At 60.8% G+C, this 27,220-nt stretch overlaps 2 protein-coding genes and 1 non-coding gene across 3 annotated transcripts; all 3 read right to left on the bottom strand.

Annotated features, from left to right (window-relative positions):
- Positions 1 to 861: 861 nt before the first annotated feature.
- Positions 862 to 19,456, bottom strand: LOC126042868 (maestro heat-like repeat-containing protein family member 2B). Its single transcript, XM_049810600.1, has 33 exons — positions 19,331 to 19,456; positions 17,382 to 17,547; positions 16,896 to 16,994; positions 16,183 to 16,334; positions 15,706 to 15,849; positions 15,092 to 15,184; positions 14,528 to 14,597; positions 14,303 to 14,416; positions 13,766 to 13,839; positions 13,322 to 13,441; positions 12,199 to 12,306; positions 11,843 to 12,005; positions 11,421 to 11,581; positions 11,008 to 11,149; positions 10,267 to 10,319; positions 9,720 to 9,827; positions 9,352 to 9,471; positions 9,028 to 9,150; positions 8,032 to 8,193; positions 7,682 to 7,804; positions 7,294 to 7,361; positions 6,813 to 6,948; positions 6,612 to 6,707; positions 6,056 to 6,160; positions 5,707 to 5,830; positions 4,873 to 4,979; positions 4,279 to 4,431; positions 3,020 to 3,165; positions 2,611 to 2,773; positions 2,123 to 2,316; positions 1,371 to 1,508; positions 1,075 to 1,186; positions 862 to 900 (listed from the first exon to the last, which is right to left on the bottom strand). Exons 1-33 carry the CDS (start codon positions 19,343 to 19,345, stop codon positions 862 to 864), a joined length of 3,891 nt encoding a protein of 1,296 aa, XP_049666557.1. The 5' UTR covers positions 19,346 to 19,456.
- A 2,589-nt stretch (positions 19,457 to 22,045) lies between these two features.
- On the bottom strand, positions 22,046 to 22,119 carry TRNAN-GUU (transfer RNA asparagine (anticodon GUU)). Its single transcript has one exon. It is a non-coding gene; the product is annotated as a tRNA-Asn (tRNA).
- A 2,526-nt stretch (positions 22,120 to 24,645) lies between these two features.
- LOC126042867 (RIMS-binding protein 3A-like) lies at positions 24,646 to 26,721 on the bottom strand. The gene has a single exon (XM_049810599.1). It carries the CDS (start codon positions 26,719 to 26,721, stop codon positions 24,646 to 24,648), a length of 2,076 nt encoding a protein of 691 aa, XP_049666556.1.
- Between the last annotated feature and the right edge of the window lie 499 nt (positions 26,722 to 27,220).

Raw genomic sequence — 27,220 nt, 5'->3', positions numbered from 1 at the left:
CCGTTTGGATCACGCGTGTGGTGGGACCCGCGGGACAGGGGGCTGAGGCTCACGTGGGCTCGCAGCCGGGCCAGCGTGCACAGCAGCCCAAGGGACAAAACCACGTCTCTGCTGGTGGCCTCCCTGTGTGGAGCTGCCCCTGCCCCCTGCAGATGTGCAGAGGCTCGCTGGGCGTGAGGAACAGCACCAGTGGGGCCTGCCTGGGTTAAGGGGCAGGGGTCCGATGGGCCAGCCAGATGCTACTCTCCGTCCCTCTGCTCGGCCCCTGTGCCATTGCTGACCCTTTAAGGTCCCCCCGCCATTCCCCACTCGTCCCCCAGTGCCCCCCTTCCGCCCCCTGCCCACACACCTGTAACCTCCTGTGACCCCCTCGGTTCCCCCCAGTGCCCCCGACTCCCCCCAGCGTGTCACTGGGCAGTGCCCTGGGGGGTCCCAGCGTGACGGGACGCCGGGAGGGCGAAGCCTGCTGTGGCGATACGGTCGGGGCTCTCCTGGGCCGTTCCCTGCACCAGCGCGGGCTGGTGCTGGAGGTGGTCATGCCGCGGTGGGAGGGGTGGCGAGGGGATCCCCATGGGCAGTGGGAGGGCACGGCAAGGCCCCAGGACCCCCCGGGGAGACCCCTGCTCTGGGGTCTGTCCCGGCATGACTCCATTGTCCCCAGCCCGGGAAGATCTGAGAGGGGCCCCGCAGCTGGCAGCCCCCAGCCTCGGTGTCACCCACACGTTGTCTCACCGACCGCCGGGCTGCGATTAGGGAAAGAACAGATACGCTCCCCTTTCGGTGTCTTTTGATGAGCTTTAATTAACTCCGTGGTGCTGGCTGGGGCCAGGTATTGCGGAGGGATTCCTCTAAGTGCCTGCCTCACTTGGAGGTCCCTGTCGTCCTGCGGTCCCGAGAGATCTGGAACAACACCACAGGCAGTGCCGTGGGGACCTGGTCCCGGCCACGTGCTCCCCTGGCCACCCCGCTCCAGGGACCCGTTCGCCAGGGATCTTCCCACAGAAAAAGACATCCCGAGCAGCAGTATCTCAGTAAAAGCCCTCTCACCCCTTCCTTCCCCATCTCCTGCCTTACCTCAGCAAAGCAAGCTGTAGCTGTCACCCGCAGTTTAACTGAGCAGGAATCCAGCCACGGCAAGAGGTTCTTCACCAGACAGGGGGAGACGAGCCCAGCGTGCAGCAGGATGCTGTGCAGGGGTCACAAGCGAGGGACACACAGTTACCCAGGAAGGCCACAGGCCGGGCCTCCAAAATTCGCTTGCGCCGACGCAGACGCTATTCTTCAGCTCCCGACGGCTTCCAGGGTCCAGCGGCCATTTCCCTGGGCACAGCCCTGCAGGAGTTGGCCAGATGCATCCCTGGTGCTCTTACCGGGTCAGGAGACGCACCCCCTCAGGGTGAGCCAGGGGGTCTTCCAGGCGAGCCCACACTGCCCGATTCACGAGCAGCCGCGTCCATTTCTGCACCATGCATCTGCCCAGCACCAACTCTATAGCTGAAAGGAAAATCCTGGCAAAAGAAACAAAGCGCAAAATAAGCAAACCCAATCAAACAAAACAAGTCCAAATAGCACCACCGCCAGAAACCCCAAGAACTCTCAAATCGCAGCAGGTTAGGGGAAGACTGATCTGCAGCAGAGCTAAATACCCCTGGAATGATGCTTCACAGCCTTCCAGACTGCAGCTAACGACACTGGCATTTTCTTCATGCCCCAGACCCACCGAAGCAGAAGAAAACCCACGCCTCTAGACTGACTCCACGCTAGGTGTCAACCGAGGCCAGCACCTCATACCTCTTCCCACCAGCCTTTGGCCAAGAATGACACCAGTGCCCGCAAGAGTCACTGCTCCAGCGGGGGTCCGTTGAGGGAGCGCAATGCTATTGTGCACGCAAGGGTATGCAGGAGGCAAGAGGACGGCCGTCCGCAGTATGAGCTGCGTAAGACCTTCCTGCGGGGGAGCTGGAGTTTCTCCATGAAGGAACAGAAGTAAAACCAAGTACGACGACCGCCTTCCGCATCTGGGAAGTGGGGCAGGCGAAGCCCTCCCTCAGCCCCACAAAGGCACGTGCCTTGGCACGGGGAACTGAAGCCAGCCCCTCCATCTGCCCCTTCGGCTCCTCACCTGCACGGCTTCTCCACATGCATCGCGCACTCGAGGAACAGTTGTCTCCAGCTGCTCATGAGCAAAAGCCGCCTCTCTGCACCCAGCATTTCACTGGCCCACCTGAGGAGGCTGGGAAGGAGGTGGGGAAGCAGTTGCCTGAGCTCCTCCGTGCTCCTCAGGGCAAGCACCACCTCGGAGATGGCACGGGTGATCTGCAGAGAAACGTGACCAAGAACCACCTGTTCAGGGAAGGCCTTTTCCCACCAGCCTGGTTCCCCCGCCTGCCCGGGGTGGGGGGTCACTGTCCGCACTTGTCACTTCTGTGACAGCCTTGTGGCTCAGGAGTACCAAACTGGCCTGGCTCCCCACACTCCTTGAGGCTGGCCCAGCACAGCGCCCTGCGAATCTCCACAGGCACCCCCAAAGGGCACCTGACTCCCTCGCGCCCAAGCGTGAGTTAGCAAGCAGATGCCAAGCTGCAGACATGTGTCTGCCGTTGAACGTACCGTCAGAGTCTCCAGAGCAGTCTGACGGTTGTGCCGCTCACAAGTGGAGGAGTCCGTCCCCAGGCGGTCGCTTCCTGCTCTGTTTAGTTTCTCCACTAAGCCCCTCAGGATCCGAATCCCAAGGATGCTTCTCCCCAGGCTCCTCCACAGCTCCACCGTGTCACTGCAAGGGAAGAGACGTTCACCCCTGAGCCCGTATCCTTGCGGTCCTGCGGTGCCCTCAAACCTCCTCACCTGCAATGGGGCTTACGACGCCCTACTCACAGCAGAGCCACAAGCACGCAGTCTTGCAACACTCCAGACTGCTCGGGCAGAAAAAAAAGACCTGCTTCTCAACCGGACCCCCCCAGGGCAAGGAAGCTGCAGGGTCCCTGTTTGACTACAGTGGGGAGGTGGGTCGTGCCCGTACCTGTCCATGAGCAGACTCTTCTGGAGGAGACTGCTGATTACAGGCTCCTGGTGAAAGCGGGCGAGGAGAAACACTGCACGGAGCAGGAAGGGCCTGTGGGTGCTCTGCTGCATGTAGCTGTACAGGGTGTTCAGGATTTTCGGCACCTGAATGGAAGAAGAGGAGAAAGAAGGGCTCCTTTACCCCCTCCTGCGGGGCCCGGACACAGTCATTCGGCACACGAGCGATGCCTGCTCCCTTGACGCAGAGTCCAGATCCGGCTCGAAACCTCACGCCTTCCACCCTGCCTGACCCTGGCTCACATCTGGAGCCCAGCGTGCTCTTGGCAATCGTGCACCTGCATGCACACACGCACACGCATGCACACGCTCACACGCACAGCCTCGGCCGCTGCATGTGCCTGGGCCCAACCCTATGAGCAGCTGCGTGCCCTGTGTGCACACAGAGGACACGGACCCGCTTCACGCTCAACGCTTGGCTAGCTCTCCCCATGTGTCTGTAGCGATGCAAGACCACGACCAAACACGCTCTTTGAGACCCCGCAGATGCCTTGCAGGGCCCCTGCAAGGGCACGTGTCTCCTTCCAGAGGAACCCCGTTCTCCAGGGACGCTTTTCCTCGCCTCTACCCTCCTGAGACTGAGTTAGCCTGCACTGCGTGAGCCACTGGTGGCCCTAGAGCCCAAGTGGAGCGCAGCAGAGCGTGAGCGGAGGAGAACAGGAGCCTTGAAAGGGCAGGCACAGCACGAGGCCAGAGGCTCCCAGGCTACAGATGGGCAGCAACTAGTGGCTAAAGGAAGGGCACCTCACAGGCTGGGTAACACCACAGTCGGGGAAAGCAATGAGAGCAATGAACAACTATGCAACCTGTGGAAAACCTAGCATGCCCAGCAAAGCTCGGAGTAGATGGAATTGGGGACCAGTGAAGAACGAGAAGGGTGAGGTGGGTCCCAGGGCAGGGAGGACTGACAGTGACCCCAGAGGAAGGGGAGGAATGGCAAGGCTGGTGCCTCCCAGTGCCTCACTCATGGGAAGGACCCGGACCAATGGCAGACTTTGGACAAGAAGTGCCCATAGCCTTGTCACCAGCTGGAGCAGGCGCCAGCAGCGGGTGCTAATGCACGACTCGGACCCTCAGTAGCCCCTGAGTAGGCTCGGCACACAGGCGGCATTTCTCGAGCCCGTGCCAACTGCACAGGGTGTAGTGCAACAGCCAACAGGAGAAAAGACAAAGTCTAATGGAAAAAAATCTCTCCCTTACCTCCTGGACTATCTCCTTTCTGCATTCCACCAGGAAGATGAACGCCCACTTTCTCACTGCTCTTGCACGTGGGGGCTTGACAGGCCGCAAGCTGTCCAGGATGGCGGTCAGAAAGTCCACAGCCTGTGCTGCAGGGATGCATCTGCAAACGGCCTGGAGAGAAGTCAGGAACAGGAGAGCCCGCATCACAGCTCTGCCCCAGCGATTCGGAAAGGAAAGGCAACTCGACGGGACTGTTAGTTGAGCAGTCACGGAGTTGAGCAGGCTCTTGACCCTCCTGCTGTGCCTACAGTGCTGTTTACATCTGGTGCAGCTAACCGATTTGGAAGTGCCTACCCCCTTGTTGTTTGCTTATATACCAAATTGGTATTCTGACAAGAGCACTCACGCACACACACGCGTGTGCAAACGCACACATCATGGTGTCTGCTCCAGCGTGCCTAAAGGACGGTCTTGCCTCAAAGCCTCCTGCTGCTTGCTGACAACAGCTGTCCTGGACAGCCCGCTCTGGAGACAGAGACTCTGGACGGGAGCAGGGAGACGTGCAGGAGCCCAGGAGCTGGGCCCCCACCCCACTGTTTCGGGGCCAGTTACCTTTCGTATTTGGGTACAGGTCTCCGCGAAAGTCTCGGTGTCTGGGCTGTTCAGCTCCTCACAAAGGCACCGGATCTCATCTGCCTGCGGCACCTTCATGCTCTTGGCTGGAACAAACAGCAGGACAGGAGTCACGTCTACAGAAAGCCAACCTCTGGCCCCAGATACCAGTAAAGGAGAACCCCCGTGGTGGCAGGGAAGGCCACAGGGAAAGCCAGGGCCCTCCTGAACTTGGGGCAGCGGGATTTCCTGAGCCCGATAAATGGCTGACAAATCCCGGGCTGGAAAGAGCCCTCTTCCTCCTTAAACCATTTGCTGGGGCTTCAGGGTTTCAGCAGCCTCTGCTCCTAGCAGCTGCGTCCCCTATTCCCACACAGGCCACCATCATCTCTGGGAGGCAGGAAACCTCCCTGTGACTTCCTCAGCACAGGCAGACCCTGCTGCCTGAAGAGGAAAGGGTGCAAACACAACCCTTTGCAGCACGCTCTGGGCCTGCAGCTCAGATCCCTCCTCCCCGCCCAGTTTGCTCTGGGCAGCAAATTGGTTTTCTCTCTTGTGCTCCACAGGAGATTTCTTCCCTGCCAGGGATGACTTGGGAGACTGCCCTGACCACCCAACCTCACGCACGCCCCGGGGAGGTGGGACTCAGCAACACTCTCTCAGGGATCCTTCCTGAGATGGGCAGGGGGGCAGAGGGCTAACAGGGTGGGGGCACAAAACCAGCCGAGCACGTTGCCTCCCCCTTCCCTCCACGGGCCCGCGGTGGCACCAGGCCAGGAAGGGAGGGAGGGAGGATCGGGCTGAGCAAGGCTGGGAAGCGCCTGCTCTCCTCACCTTGCATTTGGAGAAGGTAGCCAAGGCAGACCCATGCCCTCTGGCGGCATGTGGCCAGGCAGTCGCTGGTCAGAGACCCCAGCAGTCCCACCAGGGAGCCGAACTGCTTGTAGGGACATCCTCTCTGCAGGGGACAGCAGCAGGAAAAAGGTTGCAGGCAGCCCCAGCGCCCGCTCGCCTCTACTGCCCAGCCTGCTCCCTGGGCAGCGACCAGGCAGAAGGGCAGGCAGAAGGGCTGCCCCGTAATCCCAGGGGCCCCGAAAGCCAGCACCCAGCCGGGCAGGGCTCCTTTCCAGGGCCACGAATGGTGGGAATGGGGCACAAGGGCACGCGGAGGGTCCCTACTCACCGTGAGCTCACATCGCTCCTTGCAAGCGGCCAGCACGTGGGTGCAAACCCGCAGGGCTCTCTCCCGCTCCCATTCTTTGGCCGAGGTGAGCCAGCCCTTCAGGACCTGGGGCAGGGGGCATCTCGCTCGCAACAGGAATCTTTCTCTCCCCAAGATCCCTCTCCCTTCTTCTCTGGTCCCTTCCTGGCGCATCCCCCGCCCCACCAAGAACCGGCCCTGCAGCCTTCACCGCCTCGCGCTCTGCAGCCGCCTCTGCCCTGCGTCAGGTCTTGCTTCCCCGCTGGCGTCTCCCTGCTCCGGCCTTCCCCCCAGGGCTGCTCTCGCCCAGCTCAGGGCTGGCTCTTGGCTTTCCCTCCACCAGGGCCCACTTTGCTGCCTGTCCTGAGGCTGCAGTGGCCGGGCGCTCCTGACCCCCGGCCCCGGCCAGATGCACAGCCCCAGAGCAAGGAGCCAAAGCCCCATTTGTCTGGAGGAAAGGTATCCACCTCCTATCACCCACCAAGGTCTCGATTCTCTGCCCTGGCAAGGCTTTCCCTGTTGCCCCGTGGCTACTCACGTGGACCACGTTGCGAAAGCAGGCAGAGGTCGCCTCAGCCTCCAGAAGGGTTTCTATGAGGTGGCCCAGATCTTCCATGCCTCTCCTGTGCAGAAGCTAAAAGCAGCAAAGGAGAGCTGAGGCTATGCATCATGGGGGCTGCCAGGGCATGCTGAGGTGGGATCCTGACCCACAGATGGGCAGGCACTGGCCGCTGGGTACCTCCATGTTCACAGCTGCCCTCACACTCTTCCTTCCCTTTTTCATCTGCTCCTCGGAAGGATGGGACAGAACACTCTGGCAGCACACTGCCAGCAGGTTGCGATTTTCCTTCCCACTCAGAGGTGGCCTCAGCTTGCTGGCCAGAGGAAAAAGGGAGACAAAACAGAAAGGGGATTTACTAACCCTCTCCAGGGTGGCTTAAACCACAACTGGGTCCCTCCTAATCGAGGGCCCCAAATCCAACACCCCCAGCCCATGCCAGCGAGCACTGCCTTCAGCTCCAGCAATTCCTACCTCCGCCCAGGCAGCAGGCAACCCCTCCACCCACCAGGTTAAGGAACCCCTGGGGCTCCCTTCTTCTGGGAGACACCTGGAATGGGGAACACCCTCCCCACTCCACAGCCCCAGCAGCTCCTGGCCCCATGCTCAAGCTGGGCTGGGGCACACTGGGAGTGCCCAGAGCCTGGGGAACAGACCTCACCTCAACTCCTCCAGGGCATGAAACACTCCATACACCAGGGAGTCCCAGGGCTCCCTCTCTATCCAGTCCTGCAAGTCCCAGAGACAAGTGCAGAGTTGGCAGCGGGCAGGGACACGGGACAGCCCTCCCGCCGCCCCGGGGACAGGCTCTGCTGCCAGGCCTGGGCAGACGCTGCCCCATCTCCCCCACGGAACCCCAAAGGCACTGCAGGAGGGACCCTGCTCCTCAGCCACAGCCACCCAGTACCAGCACCCAAGGGCCCCACCGGCTCCAGACACAGCTCCAGGAGCTCGCGTGAAGCCGAGAGACCATCGTGCCTCTGGGGAAACCAGGCTGATGGCGCAGCCCAAAACTCCCCCGTGTGACGGCTCCAGCTACGGACACTCACCAGCAGGGTCCGTGTCGCCTCCTGCTTTGAGGAGAGCTCAAAGCTGCCGCAGTCGCCCACAGCCTGGATGGCACAACTGACCTCGGCGATGCTCTGCACCAGGGCGAGCTTGAGCTGCAAGTCCTGAGGCCAAAGAGAGCAAAGCACCCCTTGAACTCTTTGAAGGGCTGAGAGGTGGAAGAGGAGCATGGGCAGGAGGAACCCACGGAGAACTTGCATCTGGACGTTGAGGACAAACCCCTCCTTGGGAGGTCTTTAGGAAGAGACCGCCCATCTCGGTACACCCCAGCCCCGAGGGGCCGGAGCTGGGGCACCCAGGCATCCCCACCCTACGCGCCCTGTGCTCCTACCCTCTCATTATCTCTGGAGAGCCTCAGGATGTTGCCCATGATGTCTTTATCCACGCAGGTGAGCAGCTGCTCCTTGGGGGCATGCAGTGCAATGCCGCTGTAGGTGCGCATGAGAGCAGCACGAATGGTCCAGGTTCTCTCCATCTTCTGCCGCCGCTGTACCTGTGTCGACAGAGATGCCCTGAGACATCAGCCCCGGGACTCCTGTGGCGGGCTCCTGCGGCAGGCCCTGCCCCGCACCCTCGCCAGCTTCCTTGTTTCCCCCAGCAGCTCCCCAAGCTGCCAGTGCTGCTGGGGCTGGGAGTTGTTCCCACCCCGCAGCTTGAGTTCTCTCTCTCGGAGAGGGAGGAGGTGCAGCCAGCATCGCACACGCTGCTGGCTGTTATACCACTGACTCGAGAGGCCGGGGAGCTGTCTGGAACCTTTCTGCGGACAGGTACCCGACATAGCCTGTCACGGTCCTGCTCAGAGCCGTGCAGCCGGTGCGGGTCAGTGGCGCAGATGAGCCCGGTCTGCTCCCCTCCCCAGGCCAGGCTGCACTGCTCTCTCTGCAGGGCCCTGCCCTGCCCAGAAAGGCTTCCCCACAGCCCCCAGGTGGGGAGCAGAGCCAACGAGACCTCGCCAGGCTCCTGCTCCCAGCCCTCAGCTTTGAGGAAGGGGCAGAGTGTCACACTGTGCCCACCCCCTTGTCACCAGCTCCTGCTGAAGTTAAGTCAGGGCAACGTGGCTGCAAGCAAGCAAGCAAGCAAGCAAGCAAGCAAGCAAGCAATTGCTGCAGCTGCCCCAGCTGGGTGGCTCTGATCCACCAGGTGCCAAACCCCATCCTCTCCAAAGACACCTCAGGGGCCAGGATGTCCCCTCTGAAACACAGGTCTCGGGTAGGTCTTCCAAGAAAGTTAATCTAAAGGCAGCTGCCACAGGGTGGCTGCTGCAGGTGTAGAAGTGGAAAGAAGCCCAAAAAAGGAAAGCCAACCAGCAAGCCCCTCGTTCCTTTACCTTCCAGCCTGTGGAACCCTGGTAGGACCAGTCTCTGGTGAAAGCGGCAGAGAACAGAGTCACCCTGTCCAAGATCAGGTAGAAGTGGCTCTCGGCAGCGTGGGACACAACAGAAATCATTCCCTGCAACCACGGAGAAACGGGGAGTTGGTTCCAGTCCAGGCATTCAGCCGTGGCCAGCGACAGTGGCCAGGCAGGACGTTGCAGCAAGCAGGAAACAGCAGCAACGGGGAAAAGCAAGGAGGTCTGGAGCTGGGCCAGCAGCAGCCCTCCCTCTCCCCCAGGAAAATCCAGGGGATGCTCAGGACAGGAGTGTCACCTCACCTTGGCCTCAGACAGCTCCACAGGGTTTGTCTCCCGGAGGAACCTCAGCACCTGCCCTTGGACGTGTCTGAGGTCCTGACAAGCTGCCAGCACTGTCCCAAGAGCCTTGTACAGGAAAAGCTGAAAGAGAAGGAGCCGAGCCCGAGATGCAGTCATGGCCTGACCCGTCAGGAGAGGGCTGGCCCCAGATGGACCCCACCACCTCCGGGAGCAGGCAGAGCCAGCCACGATGCCAGGCTGTGGCCAGCCGCTGGGGCAGCCCAGGGGAAACGCCTTTTGGGGACGAGGGAAAGGAAAGCAGTGAAATCTGGCTGCGTGGGCAGAGCACCAGCGCCAGCTCCAGCCCCAGTGCCGGGCAGGACACATACCTTCTCCCAGGAGCCGGCAGCAGAGCTGCCCAGCCGCTGGCTCAGCTCCTGGCTCAGGCCTATGGTCCAGGCCTTATCCTCCACGGGCTCCAGCGACGCTCGCAGAAACTGGTGTGAACGGGAAAGGAAGCGAGTGTTCCCCTGACCTTGGCCAGGGCCCTTTCCACGCTCACGTGTCCCGGGATGCTGCGGGGGAGAGCTGCCGGGAACGGCAGTCTCTTCCCCCACCCCACCCAACCCTCTTTTCACCAGCTTCCCTCTTCTCCTAACGCCTCATGTGAGACCCCCCGGCAGGCCGGACTCAGAGGAGGAGGCAGTGCTAAGGCGCGTGCCACAGCGTTAGAGGGCGTTAGCCATCAGCCGTGGCACGTGTGCAGGCAGCAGCTCCTCTTGGGTGGGCAGGCACCTACTGCCGGGGGAGGCGCAGGGTGCTCAGGAGGTGCCCCCACCTCCTGGTGCCTACACAGGCAGCCCCCAGCTTCCTCCCACAACTTTGCTCCCTCTTCTCCCCCCTCGATTTGTGAGACCCCCCGCAAGGACGCTGTACCTTAAGCACACGGCGCTCCCACTCTGCAGAGGCCAGGGAGCTCTCAGTTCTGCCTAGGAAGCAAGAGGAAGCAAAAGCTCTCGCAGCTATTTAAGCTCACACCAAAGGCGAGTCCGGCGCTCTCCTCTGCAGTACGACCTCCCAAAAGTCCCAGGCCATCAGGCTAGAGAGGGCCTACGCGAAAGCCCTTGCGAGGCCAAAGACACAGGAGGGATCCCAGGGGCGGTCGTCAGAGGCATTGACTCAATCTGGGGAAGGACGCACTGGCCGCAGCAGATCCCCACGGAGCGACTGCAGCTCCCAGAACAACTCCAACCACCCAGTCCCAACACACGTTTTCTCCCGAACCACCCATTGCCTTTTGCCCATTTCCAGCCCTTCTCCCAGGCTACTGCCGGGGACAGCTGCGGCAAACCTCGCCTGGCCTGGGGACTTGGTCCTCCACAGCCGAGGGCTGCACCCCCTCCAGGAGCACCAGTCCCGTCCCTCTCCCAGACACCATCCTTGGGTGATGCCAAGACCTGCCCTCCGAGGGGACATCAACGGCCCTGCCCATCCCCTGGGCTGAACTGATGCCAGGGGACAGCTGCCCCCAGCCTCAGCACCGGCTCCCTGGAAGGGGAAAGGCAGCGGAGCAAGGGCTGGGGAACTGGGGACAATTCCCCTCCGTCGCGCCAGGGCAGCTGCGTTTTCCTGCCCCCCTCCCTCCCCTCCAGCCTCTCCCTCCCACCTGCACTTTACCTTCCAGGTACTGCAGCAGGAGGGGGATCTCGGTCGCCCACGCCGCCCCCAAGCCTCTGTGGATCCTGCCGTGGAGGGCCTGCAGCAGCTGCAAGGCAGCAACCGCGCGTTCGCGGCTCGGGTAAGGAGCTGCCGCCACCACCTAGAGGAGGGCAGGAGAGAAGGGTCACTCCTGCCGCCAGAGCCACAGCTTCTCCCAGGAGGGAGCTCGGTGCCGCTTGGCTGGCAGCAGGCAGCCGATGGCTTCACCCAGGGTGCTGCCAGCCCTGAGAACGGAGCGGGATCCCTGATGGGCTCGGGCATGCTGCCTCCTCCTTGGGGGCTCCCAGCGCTGGCCTCAACAGCATCTCTACCCCGGGATCTCCCACCACCCCTGGCCAGAAAAGCTCTTTCCCCAGGGCCCCGCTACTCACCAGCAGTCGAGCCAGCAGGGCCTGGGGAGCCGGCAGCCGGGCTGTGGGGAGGCAGAAAGGCTGGGTGAGCCGACGAGCCTCACGCCTCCGATAGCCCCACACAGGGCGGAGGGCTGAGAGCAGCTGCGCTGCAATAGCGCTGGCTGGGGGGCTCCCCAGGGCTGCCCAGCAGGAGATGAAGGCAGCTCCAGCACGGCCAGGAGCGAGCCCCGGCTCACCAGGAGAGCGCTGCGAGCAGGAGAGCCAGGCCTCTGCGCCGGGCACGGGGCCACGCAGGGCAGAGCCCCTCGTGCCCAGCAGCAGAGCCTGTCTCTGCCCTTTGCTTTTCCTGGGCTCCTGCTCAGGGCTGGTGGGGCGCAGGGAGACGCGGGCTGGCCTGACCCCTGGCCAAACCCAGCAGCAGCACTCGCTGGGGCTCCTACCTTGCTCCTGGGAGTCCGTGGCATCCGGCTCCTCCTCCTCCTCCTCCTCGCACCCCGCTCTCTCCCGTCTCTCAACCAGGGCTCGGAGACAGCGGGAGAGCGGGATCAGCATGCCGCTGTACTGGGCTGGCACCACGTACTGCAGCAGCCTCGGCCACAGGAGCTGCAGAGAAGAACCGGGCAATTCGCCACACTGGCATTTCCGCTCAGCGCCAAGACGAAAAGGACGGTCTGCATTTCCCCGAGCCTGGTGCGCTTCAGCGCAGGAGGGGACAGGTTCAGGGCATGGGGGAGCACACGGAAAAATGTCCTGAAGGCAAGAAGTGGCCACAGCAGCAGGACAGAGGGCAACTTACTTTGGTCATCCCTCTCAGAGTGACGTCCAGTGAGCCCACGATGTCCAGGCACAGGGCTCGAATTGCTCCATCCTCTGGGTTTTCCCAGGCAAAAAGGCCTCCTGCCACCTGTAAGACAGAGTTGGCAAACCCCCAGTTACCCTCAGCTCCCAACTGATGAGGCTCAGGCACGCCTCACCAGTGCTCCTCTTGCTCCTGTGCCTGCCTCCCTCCCGACGGCCAGACGGACCCAGCTCGAGGACCGGGTCCCAGACCCTGGGAAGGACTGGGAAGCCTGGGAGCAGACAGTGCCGCTGCTTGTCTGCTCGGTCCCCTGGGGCCCAAATGCTGCTGTCGTGCCACCAAAGCAGACCTGAGGAATGTGCCCTTCAGCAAGGCTGTGCTCAGTGCCAGCCCTGGAGGCAGCACACGCAGCCCGACGACGGATGTGGAGGAGCACCCGGAAGCCCTTTCCTTTGCCCTGCTCCCAAAGCAGAGCCTCCCCGAGCCTCAGAGCGACGCACATGGATCTCCCAGCTACAGGGAAGGTGCGGCCAGAGGGAACGTCCTCGGCGAGTCAGCGGGAGGCTCGGCCATCCCCAGCTTTCACCTCCTGGGCACCCAGCTGAATGCTGGGAAATGCTCACCGCAGGGACTGCCAAACGGCCCGTCCCCTTGCCAGAAGGGATGTGGGCCCCCAGACTGTTACTGGATGGGCCGGCTGTGCTTTGGAGGGCCAGAGCACGAGAACACCACAGAAAGCTCCTCTAGCCAGGCCCACCTGTCTGCACTGGCTGTGTTTTGCTCACCGTCCAGCAGCATTTAAGGATGGAAGATGTCCTGCCCCTACAAGACCCTCCCTTTGCAAGGCGGCTTTGCCGAAGGCGCCTGTGGGCGCAGCTCGGCATCACAGTGCCGGGTGGCATGCCGAGGTGTAAACCCACATCATCCACCGACATCTCCACCAACATCGGCACAGACGCCCACGAGGAACGGCCATTCGGAAGCGGCTCTGACGGCAGCGCCAGTGCCGATGGCTCTGCAGCATGGAGCTCGCCAAGGCCAAGGCCGCCGGCAGGAGCTCTCAGCACGGTCCAGGCGCTGGTCAAAAAAACCAGCCCTGGGTGTCCTGCTCCGCCCTTACCAGTCTGCCCGAGGTCCGGCTGAACTCGCTGAAGATGTGCCCCACCACATCCCATGGCCAGCAGCTCTGGGATCCGGAGCTGAGCAGCTCCCTGCTGAACTCCAGAACTGCCCTCCGCACCTGCCAGGGGAGAGTGTGGTTATGACCCTCCTGTTCAAAACCCAAAGGGTTTGCGCCTTTGTGGCTCGCAGAGAGGTGGCAAGGCCACGGCAGAAGCTTTCGCTCCTGGTGTCAGGGCTGGGCTTCAGCACCAGGCTGGACGGGCATTTGCCCCACAGAGCGCAGAGACCTCCCCGCTCTGCCCGGCCAGCTCTCCCCAGGGACGAGCCATCAGCCACCACCTGGGCAACGCGCCAGCACTTCCCCAGGCCCCCTGGCTCTGTCCCAAGGGAAAGGGTTTCTCTGCCTCCCCTGGCGGCACCCTCCCTTCCCAAACCAGTTCACCTGGGCACTGGGGTCACTGCACAAGGGGCGCATGGCCTCCACCAGCTGGGGCAGCTTCTCTCTCGCCGCAGGTGCTGGAAGAGATACGGAGAGGTGTGCATTGAGGCAGAGCCCCAGTGGCAGAAGGGATCCCCTGAAGCTTCCAATGGGACAGAAGAGCGGGGCCTGACTGGCTGCACGGGAGGCAGCGGCGTAGCCGGAGCAACCTCGCTTCCAGAGGCACGGCTATTTTACAGGGACCGAAGCCTACGGCAACACAGAGAACAAGAGAAACAGCACGGGTACGAGCAGCTCCTGTGCAAAGCAGCCCACCTGCCCGCCCACCAGCCTGCCCGTGTTACAGAGCTTGGAGCGTCGTCCCTGGTGTGCCGGCATTTCTAAGTGCCGGGGGACAGCCCTGTTGCAGGGCCATCAGCTTGGCTGGGGACCCGCTCTTCGCAGCTCCCTTTGGGTGCAGGTGCACCACTTTCGGCCCATTCCTGCTGTCAGCCCAGCAGCCCCAACCCCTGCCTTGCGTCCCTGGTCTGTGGCACTGACCGTCAGCGCGGGCCAGCACTCCCAGCAGGCCCAGGGCTGCCACGCGACCGGCCTCACTCCCACCGCTCAGCTGGGAGTGCAGAAACACGCCTGTCTCCTCGGGGCGCATTCGTGCTGCGGGGAAGAAATCGCATTCTGCATCAGCAGGCAGCTGTCCCCAACAGCCAAGGACAGGGAGAGAGCTGCCACGGCACGGCGGGCCATCGCCCAGTCTCCTCTCCTTACCCTGCAGCATGATGCAGCGGGACAGCACTGCCTTCTGGGCCGGGCCAGGCTCCTCGGTCACGTCAGAGAGCTGCGGGAACAAGGTCCATTTTAGAGAAAGTGGCGTCAGTGCCGAGAGGGACTGAAAAGAAACGGCGCTCTCCGTTCTCCTCTCCCTGGGCACTCTGGGCATGGGACCCACAGCTGAAACCCAGCCCACCCCACGGTGGCCCCGGGCACACACAGAGGTTTGCGGCAGCCCAGGCTGCCCAGGAGCTGAGGCTGAGCAGCGCTGAAAGGCTGCCCTCAGGGTGCTGGCGCTCCAGAGTCCTCCTGCGACTTGGCCGAGAGGGAAATGGCTGTGGCAACCGGGCTGCCCCTCAGGCCCGTTCGAAACAGCCAGGATCAGGCCTCCTGCAGCCTTAAGATGGCACCCGGATCGAAGTCCTGGCGTGCTCCAGGCCTGCAGGAAGGTCCCAGTGGAGGAACGCCCTGCTCTGCCCTGCCAGCCGGCAGGTCTCTCCCCTCCGTGGCAATCACGGGTGCAGGCCTCAGGCTTGCGGCAGGGTGCAGGGCTCCCCTTACCTGGCGGTGCACAGCGGTGCTGATGGCAAGAGCCGTGCCCTGCGGCATTGGGGTCTGAACTCCCTCCAGTATCTCCAGGACATAGCTGAGGCTCTACAAGAGAACGGGGGGGAAGAGGAGGCTAAAGCCACCTAAAGGCACTTGGGAAGGGAGAAACCCAGCACACCTGGGATAAGGGGAGCCCCTCACATCAGCTCCCAGGGAAAAGCCCGATGAGCAGAGCAGCATCAAGAGGGTCTCTTTCCTCGGAACGGAGCCCGGGCTCGACAACTCAGTTTCCCACTCATCAGACCTCGCCAGTCGCAGCATGGGACTGGACATGGCCCTGGGCATTCGGGCAAAGCTCTTCCTGCACGCAGAGCCCCAGGGAGCTGGCAATGCCTCCCTTCCTGAGCAGGTGAGCCCCAGGGACTCTTGCCTCCCTCCCGCCCTGCCCCCGGTTTCTCCCTTTCTGCCCAAAGAGCCCAGAAAACCCCTCGCCTCCTCTGCTCTTCCTGTTCCTTCTCTGAGGGCTTCCCACCTCCTCCTGGCACCCCACAGCTCCCCACTGCCTCTTAGCACTCGCACAGACCCACCCAGCAGCCACGCACGCCGGGCCCTGCGCAACATCTCACCTTGGTGAGCCGGGAGGTGTCTCGGACCTCCTGGTATTGCTGCAGGAGCCAGAGGAGCTGCTCCCAGGTATGCTCTCGGTGCTGCTCCTCATGCAGAAGGACCCCCAGCATGGCAGCCACTGCCCCGAGGACAGCCTGCTTGTCCTGAAGAGGGAAGGGAGAGGCTCCGCTTGGAGGGCTGAAGGTCTGCCTAGTGCTCAGCACCCCCTGGACACCGGTCTGCCCTTCCCACTGGGAGGGGTTTCCCTTTCCCTTCTGCCCTGCAGAAGAAGGGCTCGCTCCAGAGGAGAGAGAGCACTTCCCCACCCCACCCTGCTACCCCAGCCCTCCCTGCAGAAAGGCCCCAAGGCTCGGCTGCTTCCCGTCGGGAAGCCCCCCTCCCCTCGGCCCTCTGCTCGCACCCCACTGGGCACAGACGGACCCAGCGCCACGGACATCCCTGCTGCAGCCCCGGGCGTGGAAAGCAGCACTTCTCACCTCTTCCTCCTTGCAGTCCAGCCAATTTGCCACCACATAGCGGAAGACCGGGTAAATGGCTTCACAGAACTGTGCCGCCCCCTTGCGAGGGAAGGGGCATTGCTCCCAGCTGCAGAGGTATGTACCGACTCCTTGCGACCATTGCTCCAGGACTGCACCAGGACGAAGGAAAAGGGAGCATGTGAGAGTCTGCAGCAGGGACGGTACCTTGCATTCACGCCCAAGCCTGCTTTAAGGACAGTCCCAGGCTCGGCAGGGCTCAGCCCAAGACTAGATCTGGATCCGAGGGCAATCTGTGCTCTTGAGGTGCCTGGATTCAAACGCCCCACCGTTTCTCTCCTCCTCACTCCCATCGCACCTTCTCCTCCTCAACAGCCCCTTCCCCTTCAGCATTTCTCACTGCACACCCTTCCCTTCCCTTTCCCTTCCCTTTTCCCTTCCCTTCCCTCATACTCGCCCTTTCAGAGCAGGGAGTTTAATCCCAGAGGGAAGCGGGGGAACAGAAACCGTGGGAAGGGACCCAGGAGTTTCTCCGTGCAGCGCTGCCGCGTCCTGCCCACAGAAACCTCCTGGCCTTCCCCCGCTCCTCCTACACACTCGCTGCAGTTTGGGACTGCCGCGGGCTCACAGCCACCACGTTCCCTCTGAGATCACATGGAGGCATCGAAGGCCGCCCCTGCCCCTAGGACCCCAGCCAAGGAGCCGACACTCACCACTGCAGACGGCATGCAGGACCTCGCCGCTCCCCACCTGGGTCAGCACGGTGCGCAGGGCGAGCAGCGTCATTCCCACAAAGGGGATGCACCGCAGGGCTGCAGAGGAGGCAGGGACAGAGGGACCGAGAGGGTCGGTGAGAGACACGGGAGACTGGGGGCCATCCCTGCCAGGGCTGGGGCTGCTGGGCCACGCAGGACGTGCCGGAGGGCGTGGGACGGGCTGCCTTCCCCAGGGGGGAAGCCCTCTGGGGAAATGGGGAGGACGGTGCAGGGCCAAGACCCCGCGGGTTTGTCTCCAACAGGTTCCCACCCTTTGGGAACTGGCATCGGGCTGATAAGGCAGAGCTGCCGACTGGCCCTGGCACGGAACAAGGAGGCACGGCAACTCCGTAGCCCCCCAGTTCAACACAGGGCATTTAGGGAGGGCGAGGATCCCTTCTCCTTGTTATCACAGATCTCTACCCAAGGCCCAGGGTGCCATACCATATCTGCGGGCCATTTTGCCCAAGGTGAGGAGCACAATCTCATCAGGGACCTTCCTCATGGCCTTCAGGTGGCTCTGGAGCTCGGACATGACAAAGTGGAAGTGGGAGCGGGCCAGAGCTACCAGGACGTCACTAGCGGCCATCTTCACGTCACCTGTCACACCCTGCAAAAGCGCCACAGGTTAAACACTCCGGAGAAAAAGGCTGAGGCACTAGGGCAGGCTGAATGACCCCATCTCCTCTGCAAGACCCCTCGGGACAGCTGCGCTCGGGGCCGAGCGGCTGCTGCCTCTCGTACCCTGGGATAGGCGAGCAGTTCCCTGGCGAGATGAGGGAGGCTTTTCCCCAGAACAGCCCTGTGCTGCTGCCCCCCCTCCCTCTCCGTGCAGGTGCCAGGAACAAACTGCCGCAGGCTCAGGGCCCCCCTGGGACCTCTCCGTGGGGCTGGTGGGTTGCCACAGCTCTTCCTCAGAGCAGGACAAACAGTGTTGAGCTTGAACCCAGCTGTCGCTCAGTTAGAAACAGCCCCGAGTCTGCTTCTCTGCACAGTTCCCTGCCTCCCTGTGGAGTGATTGCTAGAAGTGACTCATCACTATGTTCCCCGCGCCCCCTTGAGGGAAGGCAAAACCTCCAGGGTGGAATGCAGTGGACACGCGAGGAATTGGTTCCCTAGTAATTCTCTGTGCAACGTAACCTGCAACCTTAGATGTTAGCAACACCAAGGGGGTTTGGTGTGCTGACCCTAAGAGAAGTAACACGGAGGGTGGAGCGGAGCGGAGACGCCACGGCCAGTCTCTGTGATATTATCGCAGGGATAGGGAACTGGAACGATAGGAACGGTAGGTCCCTGCATTGAATCCACGGAAGCAAGGAGGTAAAATCATGGGGGTTCTGTCGACCTACCGCCCTACTTCTGATTTATCTCCTAAGTGCCCTGTCCTGGGGTACTGACACGCAGAATCACGTCCTCTGGGTGAACTTTGCCCATTATAATACCAAAACACACCTCCATCCCAAAAGCTACCCGCCTCCAGAGTGCAACCACCCCTCACTGAGCCTGCGCTCTGAATTTTTTTCTAGCATGTCCTTTTAAAAGCAAAGCGAGAGAACTTAATACCAATCAAAGTAAAGGCATGCATGACTAGAGTCGCTCGAGCTCCACCTAAATAGGAAAATCGTATAAAAAGGCCCAAAGAGAGGGGGACTATTAGGGAAGATACTGTCGTGGACAAGTTGGGAGGACATCACTGCCTTCTGGGGTCAGCTGACAGGCTGAACCTCTCTTCCCCCCAGAGGGACACCTCTTGGGTGAGATTCGAACACTCGGCTGTAGCGAGTGCTTTCCCGGGAAACTTAGAATTCCTTAGAGCTCTTTTTCTTCCAGACTTCAATGCGCTTGTAGTCGACTGTATTATTATTTGCACGTGCCTTGCAGACAGTGTATTTATCATCGGCAATCCAAAAGAACCCGTACTCCTGTTGCTGTAATAAACTGTACTATTCGTTAAAATCTAGCCATGATAGTTCATTGAACGCAACCAAGCTCCTTAAGTCTGGCTGTGATAGTTCCTTGAACGCGACTAAACTGAAAGTACAGTGCGCTATTTCTGCGACCGTAATCGTGATGGTTCAACATACTGAACGCGACCGGACTTACGGTGCTGAATTGGGCATCACCCAGAACCTAAGCCTAGCCGCCCCCAGCCCCTCTGACATCTAAGGACAAGCTGGAACGCAAGGGGGTTTATTTTCTGCCTAAAGTCTTTACCCTTTAACACAACACTCCCCTCTCCAAATTCCCTGCCATGACGAGCCCCCAGAGCCTCTCCCTTAGGACCTCTGCTGGGTCTGAACAACCGAGGAACATCTCTGCGCCACTCTGTATTTCCCCCAAAACCAGGGGCAGAGGCAGGCTGCTTGGGTGGCCTTGAAAGAGAACAAGCTCACCTGGGCTGCTCGCATGTCACTCAACGCCTCTGCTATCAGGCGGTTCACAACGCCACTCGTCAAACAGCCGTCACCTCCCCACAGGACGCTCTCCAGCTCCCGGTACGTCTCCACTCGGTCACCCTGGGGACAGACCACAAAGAGGAGTGATGGGACTTGCTTTGCCCTTGTTCCCAGGGAGCCACGACAGAGACCTGCTGCCCTCCAAATCATCTGCGTGACACAGGCACGAGGGACGACTTGCAGGCATGGGTCAGGACAGCCACGGGGAACAGCAGGCTCTTCCGTGGCGCCTCTGACACTAGCAGACAGTCAGAGAGGGAGATCGACTCCACCGGGCCAGAAGGCCACGTGGGAGCCTGGGCGGTCACTCCCGAAAACGGGGGACGGCGGAGGTCAGGGGGAAAGTGCCGGACAAGGAAGGGTGTGACTGTTCACTCAAGCCCTGCCTAGATTTTGGCTAACCCAGCTCCTGCTAAGGCCTGGTGTATGCTAGGAGCAGCACCATTAGGTCAAAGCGAGAGCACCGTGTAGGCAGGACGGGTGGCCAGAGAGAGCTAAAGGGCCATGATGCAGCCATTACCAGCTGCGGATGGCTGTCTCCGGCAGCCATTGCCTTTTGTCTGGCAGCTTCCTCAGAATCCACTAATGTAAGGAAATGGTAGAGACCCAGCCTCCAAGCTGGACGGTATAAAACATCAGCTTACTCAAAAAGCTCTCCGTTGGCTCATAGGTTCATAGCAAAAAAAATTCTGGGTTTTTTGCTCATAGGGGCACGATATTAAGAGTTACAGATTATAAGTTATGAAACCTTACGACTTGACTGGTGAAGGAGTGAATTCACGTGATAGACGAGTCTGGGAGAAGGGAATTGAGCCCCTGTCATGTTTTTCTATTGTATTTCTTACTGAGCTCATGAAATAAGGTCAAAATCACAGCGTATGTTGTCCTGTCCATTTGAGAGATCCAAATGGACGGTGACAAAGGGGAAGGCATGGGAACGAGACCACGCCCCGAGGAGGGGAAGCCGTGAGCACCCTGCGCCTTGGGGCCCAGTGTTGCTCCTCGCACGGGGCAGGAGCCCCAGCACTGGGAGCTCCCGGGGAAAGGAGTGGGGAGCAATGGCATTAGTCCAGCTTGAGCAGCAGGATCGACGCCTGGGGACAAAGTGCCTGCAGGAGGGCAGAGGTGCTGTCAGGTGAGACGCCCCTCTGCCACGGCACCCGGGGAAGCCAGGGGCATGGCGGGGAGCCCTCAACCCCCACCTTACCTCATGGTCTTGCAGTCGCTTTAGCAGAGAAGTCCCGACGGCCACAAAGGTAGTGACGGCCGCAGGGACAGTCCCCGTCCCCCCGCCTCTGTCCTCAGAACGCGCAGGTCTGGACTGGGAACGCACGCATGGGCAGAGAGCTGCAAGAAAAGAAAGAAATGGCTTTGCTGGCTGCAGGGCTTCGCACCAGGGAGGGGTGAGGATCTTCCCAGACCGCCCCAGCACCATCAGCCTGTGCTGGGCTGTACTGGCAAGAGGGAAGTCAGTGGCATGAGGAGAGGGAGTCTTCCCCTCACCGCAGCAGTGGGAAGACCACCCTGGGGGACTGGGCCCATCCTGGGCTCCTCAGTGACAGAACGGCAGCAATGCGCTGGGGCGAGTCCAGCACAGGGGCCCTGAGCTGGCCAGGGGATGGACATGGGCTCTGCAAGGAGAGCCCGGCAGGGCTGGGGCTGGGCAGCCCTGACAAGAGCCGGCCAGCCCAAGTCACCTCTGAGCGGTCCCCAGCTGCCTCACGGAGGGCAGGGAGAGGACGGAGCCAGGACCCTCTGGCACGTGCCTGGCAGCAGGATGAGAGGTGATGGGACGCAGCCCCCAGCACCCGGCTGGGACGGACACTGCCTCCAGCATGTATCAGAGCCCAGCCTCCCACCAGCCCCTCACCTCTGAGCGCTCTCATCCTCCGGATGGGCAGCAGGATCCCACGGATCGACACGCTGCTCCTCCAGGCAAAAGCCATGAGAAACTGGGGCAGCACCAGCCCCAGGAGGAAGACGTAGAGCCCAACCATTGTGACCTCACAGAGGGCTCCGGTGACATGGGGACATGTGCTGGGGACGCAGCAGCACCCTGGGGACCCCCCCAGGCCCAGAAATGCAGGATTTTCCATCACTGGAATTTGCTCATGGTCCTCAAACAGTTTTAGCAAAGACTTGCTCCAGACAGCCCTTCCCAGCTCTGTCCCTGGGAAGACCGGGACTTCTTTTCTCTCTCAAAAGAGAGGACTTTTCCTTTGGCAGGGGACTGCTACTGGTGGGGTGTCCCAGGCCCTTGTGCCTGAAGGCAGGAGTCTGGAGAAGAACAAGCAGCAGTGGATGGGGATCAAGTCAGGTGAAAGGCAGAACATTAAAATAAAGAGTAAAGAAATGAGTCTTATGACCATCAAGAAGAAGGAGAAATGTTTTTAGAGCACGCTACTGTTAGTGTCTTTAGTGAACGTAGAACTAAGGCAAATTATGTGGTGGGTTGAGCCCAGGTGGGAGCTAAGCCCTGCTCCCCAAGCTGGGCAGGCAAAGCAGAATAAGGAACTGGTGCTATCAGTTTTCCTTTCCTTCCTCTGCCTTTGCTGAGGGGACTGAAGAGCCTGGGTTTTCTTCTAGAGCCATAGGATGCTTTGGGTTGGAAGGGACCTTAAACAAGGCTAGAACACTGTGGCCTAGGCGAGGCGTCCCTGGGTGGGCTCGAACCACCAACCTTTCGGTTAACAGCCGAACGCGCTAACCGATTGCGCCACAGAGACTCCCGAAGGGAGCTCCCTGGGGCTTCCCAAGGGCAGGCAGATGTTTGGCCGTTGCCAGGGAAGCGGAGCTTCCTCACGCGTAATGGTGACTTGGGAAGAGAAACACCACAACCCTCAATGCCCACCCTTCATCCTCGTCTCCCTGAGCGACGGACCTCCCCTCCCACGGCATTCCTGCGAGCAGTCCTGTCCCATTCCCTGCCCGCTGCAGACCACCCACCTGCAATTAGCTCCTCCTGGAGCCTGGCACAAGTGCTTCGACCTCGAGAAGCACAAAGGGGCCTCAGGGAGGTTCTCCCCTCCACAGGATGTGCTTCATCAACTGGGGTTTCCATCATGTGCGCGTGCCTCACCCGGGGAGATGGGGAATGCCCTCTGCTGTGGCGTGGCTAGACAGTGCTCAACGTGCTCCATGAGCTGACCTGCCTCTCGTCCTCCCCTTCACTCCCCACACTTGGATGGACCTCAGGAAGCCTTTTGCTTCCTTCTAGGTTGGTTCATTCTTTCAATATCTGCAGTTCAGGAACTTGGCACCAAAGGCCTCGTTAACATGCAAAGTGCCACAAGAAGCCACATAATAGAATTCTAGAATCATAGAATCGTTTAGCTTGCAAGGGACCTTTCAAGTGTTGCCAGAAGTCGGCACTTCAGAAACTCTCTAAGACTCAATTTTGGAGTTTTAGAAAGCAGGCATTCTTCATTGCATCGCTGGATGCACGGGGGATCGTTCCACCTATCGTGCATAGCAATTCTTTCAACAGTTGAGATTATATACAAAATGGCCATACATATTCGCGATTTTTCCTGGAAACAATTAACATATTCACCTGAATCCCAGGAACTCAGTAATATATGTAAATGTCCTTGGTGCAGGCGCACTCGAGATCTTTGGTGATCTTCAGGGGTCCTCTGGTGGTCTTTGATAGTCTTCCTCACTTGTCCACTAGATGACCCTTTTCCAGTGCTTCTGCGTGGTTGGACACTACACGTTTGATACAGCTTATGCTAAAGAATGTTCATTAGTATCTCTACTATCTACCTTTTCTTGATATACATTCTTTGGTCACAAACCACACTGACACTCTGCAGCCGTACCCAGGAGAAGGCAGCCATTGTGCCCTGTCCCTCTGACAATGTCCCCAGCCCGGGAAGATCTGAGAGGGGCTCCACAGCTGGCAGCCCCCAGCCTCGGTGTCACCCACACGTCTCACCAAGCTGTCTCTCACAAAGCGCTGCCCACTTGCTGGGAGCTCCCTCCGTCCCAGGAGCCTGGCCCAGCTCAGGAGCAGAGGACCAGCCCAAGGCTTCCCTTTCTCTGCCTCTTCTGGGCTCCCTGGAGATGTCTCAGCTCCTGAAAGGCAGCGGAGTCACCCGTGGGGAATGGACTTTTTAGCTGACTGCACTAATCGCCAATTGTCCCTCTCTAAAGAGTGGAGAGAGAGCGATTCCAAAAGCATGGTTTGTCCTACCAGAGCGCAGATGTCCATGAGAGGTGTAGATGTTCCCCTCTGGGCACGGATATTCTTGGCCCATAACAAAAAAGGACACACAGGCAGTGACGGGGAGGTGTTGGTTAAACGCTCCGGCTGGGCAGGGATTCAGCCGAAGCAATGCAGACATCTCATCCCCAGCTGGAAGCCCGGGGGATGAAGCAGGATTCAGATCCCCCCATGCATCCCACAGACCCACAGTGTTAAGGGATGTCAAGACTGGCCACCGCTTCCAGGCACTGCAGCCAAGGACCCCTCCTACCATGCCGCTGGAGCCCAGACCAGCACCACCAGTACAGTCCTGCCTGGCTGCTGGAGCCCAGCCCGGTGCCTGGGGATCTGGAGTCTTTGCCCAGGCTGAGGGATGCAGCTGCCACTTTTCCGCTTGCAGGTGCAACTTCTAGCGAAGCTGAGCACGCATCCCAGAGATGCACACGCACAGACACACCTGCGGAGAGGACACTGACACGGCCAGTCACCCAGACGAGGCGCTGCCGTCGACAGCACCCACATGGAGGACTCACATAAAACACAGAGACAGCCATGTCCCCTCCTCCTCTCGGGCTGCCAGAGACAGGAGGTCACCAGTGCAGGCACACACACAACACACTGTGCGTTCACAAGCACACGCATGTTCATGGATCCCCAGAGTGCCGGCACAGCCTCTCTGCCCTGCCAGTACCCCTGCCCGGATTCCGGCCCTCTGGCCCACCCCACGAGTCGCCTACTTGCTGACTGGTCCGTCTTGGTGCTCCCTGCAAACGCGCAGCACTCACACGTTTGTGCTGCAGGAACCCCACAGCCACCCAGCACAGACCCTCTGCCCACCTGATATCCCAGCCAGGGCCCGGCTGCACTGGGACCCACGCCGGTAGCTGGCACCCAGTCCACCCACGCCAAGCCCCCCAGTAGCTGGCACATAGTCCTTTCCGTACACATCCACACAGGATAGAGAGTGAGATTGTGCAGAGAGATCATTAGGACAAGATTTAATAAGAACATATAAGAAGACAGGACAGACAGCATCTGTGTCCTGCTACCAGTCACTTGTCTCCGGACAGACTCCGGTGTCGTCAGGTTGTCCGTCATCTGAAACTTCTTCAACAAGATTAGAGGGGACGAAGCCTCTTGTGCCGTCGCTCAGCTCTCCCACGTACCAACCGTCTTCATCCACGTCCCCAAAGACGTACACGTATTGCCCAGCAACTAGAGGAAGCTCTAGTTCAGGCCGCTCGTTGGGACCACTGAAGGGATCGTAGCTGTATCGAGCTATGAATGCTCGCAGCTCCGCCGGTTGTTTTCTCCTAGCCGCCAGGAGGATGGACTCCTTGTCTGCAGCCCCGTTAGCCTGGCGCGGCCTGGAAATGATACGCTTGGATCTTTCTCTTTCCAGCCACCCAAGTTCCTGAAGTAGCTGCTGGTGTTGCTCGTTTAGCTTCTGATACCAAAGCAGCTGGGCTCGAAAGAGTTGCAGGGTTTCTTGGTGTTCCCCGTGTGCTTCTGCCTGAGCCCTCGGCAAACACTTGCCTTGCTCTTCTTTCCTCTGGAGCGCTAACTTTGTCTCCTCGAGTTCCTTCTCCAGCTGTTGACTCCTTTCTGCCATTTCTCTCACGGCTTCCAGTTTGCGCTCTGCCTCTTCCAGCTGGGTTTGAAGACAGACCTTCATTTGGATGGCAGCATCTCGCTCCGCTGCCACTCGCGCCAGTTGCCCTTTCAGGTCGGCATTTTCAGCTCGAACGTGTTCTGTCAAACCCATCTGCCCACGGAGGCGAGCATTTTCTTCAGCCAGGCGGGTGTTTTCACTTGTCATCTCCGAGAGCTGCACCTCTAACTCCTCGCCAGTTCGGCTGTGGGCGCTCCCATGACCAGAGGCCTCTTCACCTGCAGCCACTTGGGCCTGAAGCTCCTCAGCTGCCTTCTCGGAGAAGTCATGCTGCTTGTCTTGTGCCAGCAGAGCTCCAGCAGGCTCTGCCATTTCTCCACCCCTCTGCTGAGGAAGCGATGCCGTGCACAGTTCCTCAGTGGGGCTTTGGAGGGGCAGTGGCACTTGAGTATTGATCAGGCAATCAGTGGTGGCCTGCAGTTGCCTGGATCTTTCTGCCAGCCGCGAGGCGAGGGCAGCTAGGCGAGCACTTATCTGCTGCAGCCTCTCTGCCTCCTTGCGCGCTTCTGGAGAGCCTTCCTTTTTCAGGAGGCGGTTCTCCATCTCAAGGGCACTCTGTTGCCTCTCCAGGTCTTCTAGAAGGCGCCGCAGGCGGCTGTTCTGCTTCAGGAGCACCAGGTCTTGCCCCTCTGGCACCTGGAGCTGAGCATCTGCCATAGCCTTGCATGTTGTTTGCTGCCCAGCGCTGCGGCTTTCCGGCGGTCTTTCCCGGGGTGCCGCCGGGGCCTGGGGCCCTTCGCTGCCAGAGGAGCAGGAGCTCTGCGTCTCCTGATGGCCCTGGTGCCCAGGAGGGCCTTCGGGCTGGGCCGTGCAGGGGGAGGCAGGCAGCTCGCCCTCGAACCGCTGCAGGATGTGTTTGAGGAAGAGTCTCCTCTCCAGCTGCAGCTGGTTCTGGAGGTGGCGGATGCGGGCGGGCTGGTAGCCATCCGTCTCCCACTGGAGCTTGCTGAGGACGTCCTGGAGCTTGCTTCGGGCCTTCCTGCCGCTCTCGCTGGGCCTCACCATCTCCTCGGCCAGCTGCCGCTGCAGGTCCCGCGTCTGGTCAACGGCGGCCGTACATGCCTGCCGCAGCAGCTCCTGTCCCTCGCGGAGCTCAGCCTCCTTCCAGCGCAGCAGCTGGCGGGTCTCTGCCACCCGCTGCCGCTGGTTCAGCTCCTGCAGCCGCCGCACCTCCTGAGCCTGTCGCTGCTCCCACTCAGATTGGAGCCGCTCCGCCAGGAGCTGCCGCTCCCTCTCCAGGGCCGCCTTCAGCTCCCGGGTTTCGGCAGCGAAGCAGCGGCGCAGCTCTTGGGTGCGGAGCCGCTCTTCCTCCAGCTCAGCCTGTCGCGCTTCCCGCTCCCGCCTCTGCTCCTCCTTCTGCGCGAGGCTGCCGGGGGCTTGCGCCGGGCCCCGGCGGGGCAGGGGGTGGCTGCGCGCCACCGGCCCCCGGCCCGCAACGCCCCGCGCCATGGCGTCGGCCACCAAGCGCTGCTGCCAAAGGTCACCGACCTGCCAAAGGTTGCGTTCCCTGGGTCTGCGAGGGGCGGCAGCCCCCCGAGCCCGTTGCAGCTGCTGCCTCCCTTCCCTGTGCGGAAGCAAAGACGGCAACTGCCACGGCCCGGGTGGCCGGCGTGGCCTTATATACCCGTCCCGGTCCCCTGCTCACAATGAGGGGTGGGGCAGTATGGCCGCCTATGGCATGGCCCGGCCCCGAGCTCACAATGAGGGGTGGGGCAGTATGGCCGCCTATGGCATGGCCCGGCCCCCTGCTCACAAGGAGGGGTGCGGCATCTTACGTAACAACATACCAAAAGACAAAGATGTCTCCCGAGACATGGGCAAGAGAACTCGACCAACTGACCTCTTCCGTAGAAGTGGGTTTGCTGCTAGAAGAAACCAGGCCAAACTGGCTGAAAGCGGCAAAGTGGCAGCAAAATTGTGCAAACTCGGCTAATGAACATGCATTAAG

This window comes from Accipiter gentilis, chromosome 9 (assembly GCF_929443795.1).
Source record: "Accipiter gentilis chromosome 9, bAccGen1.1, whole genome shotgun sequence".
NCBI lineage: Eukaryota > Metazoa > Chordata > Aves > Accipitriformes > Accipitridae > Astur > Astur gentilis.
This window is presented reverse-complemented; position numbering and strand designations above follow the sequence as displayed.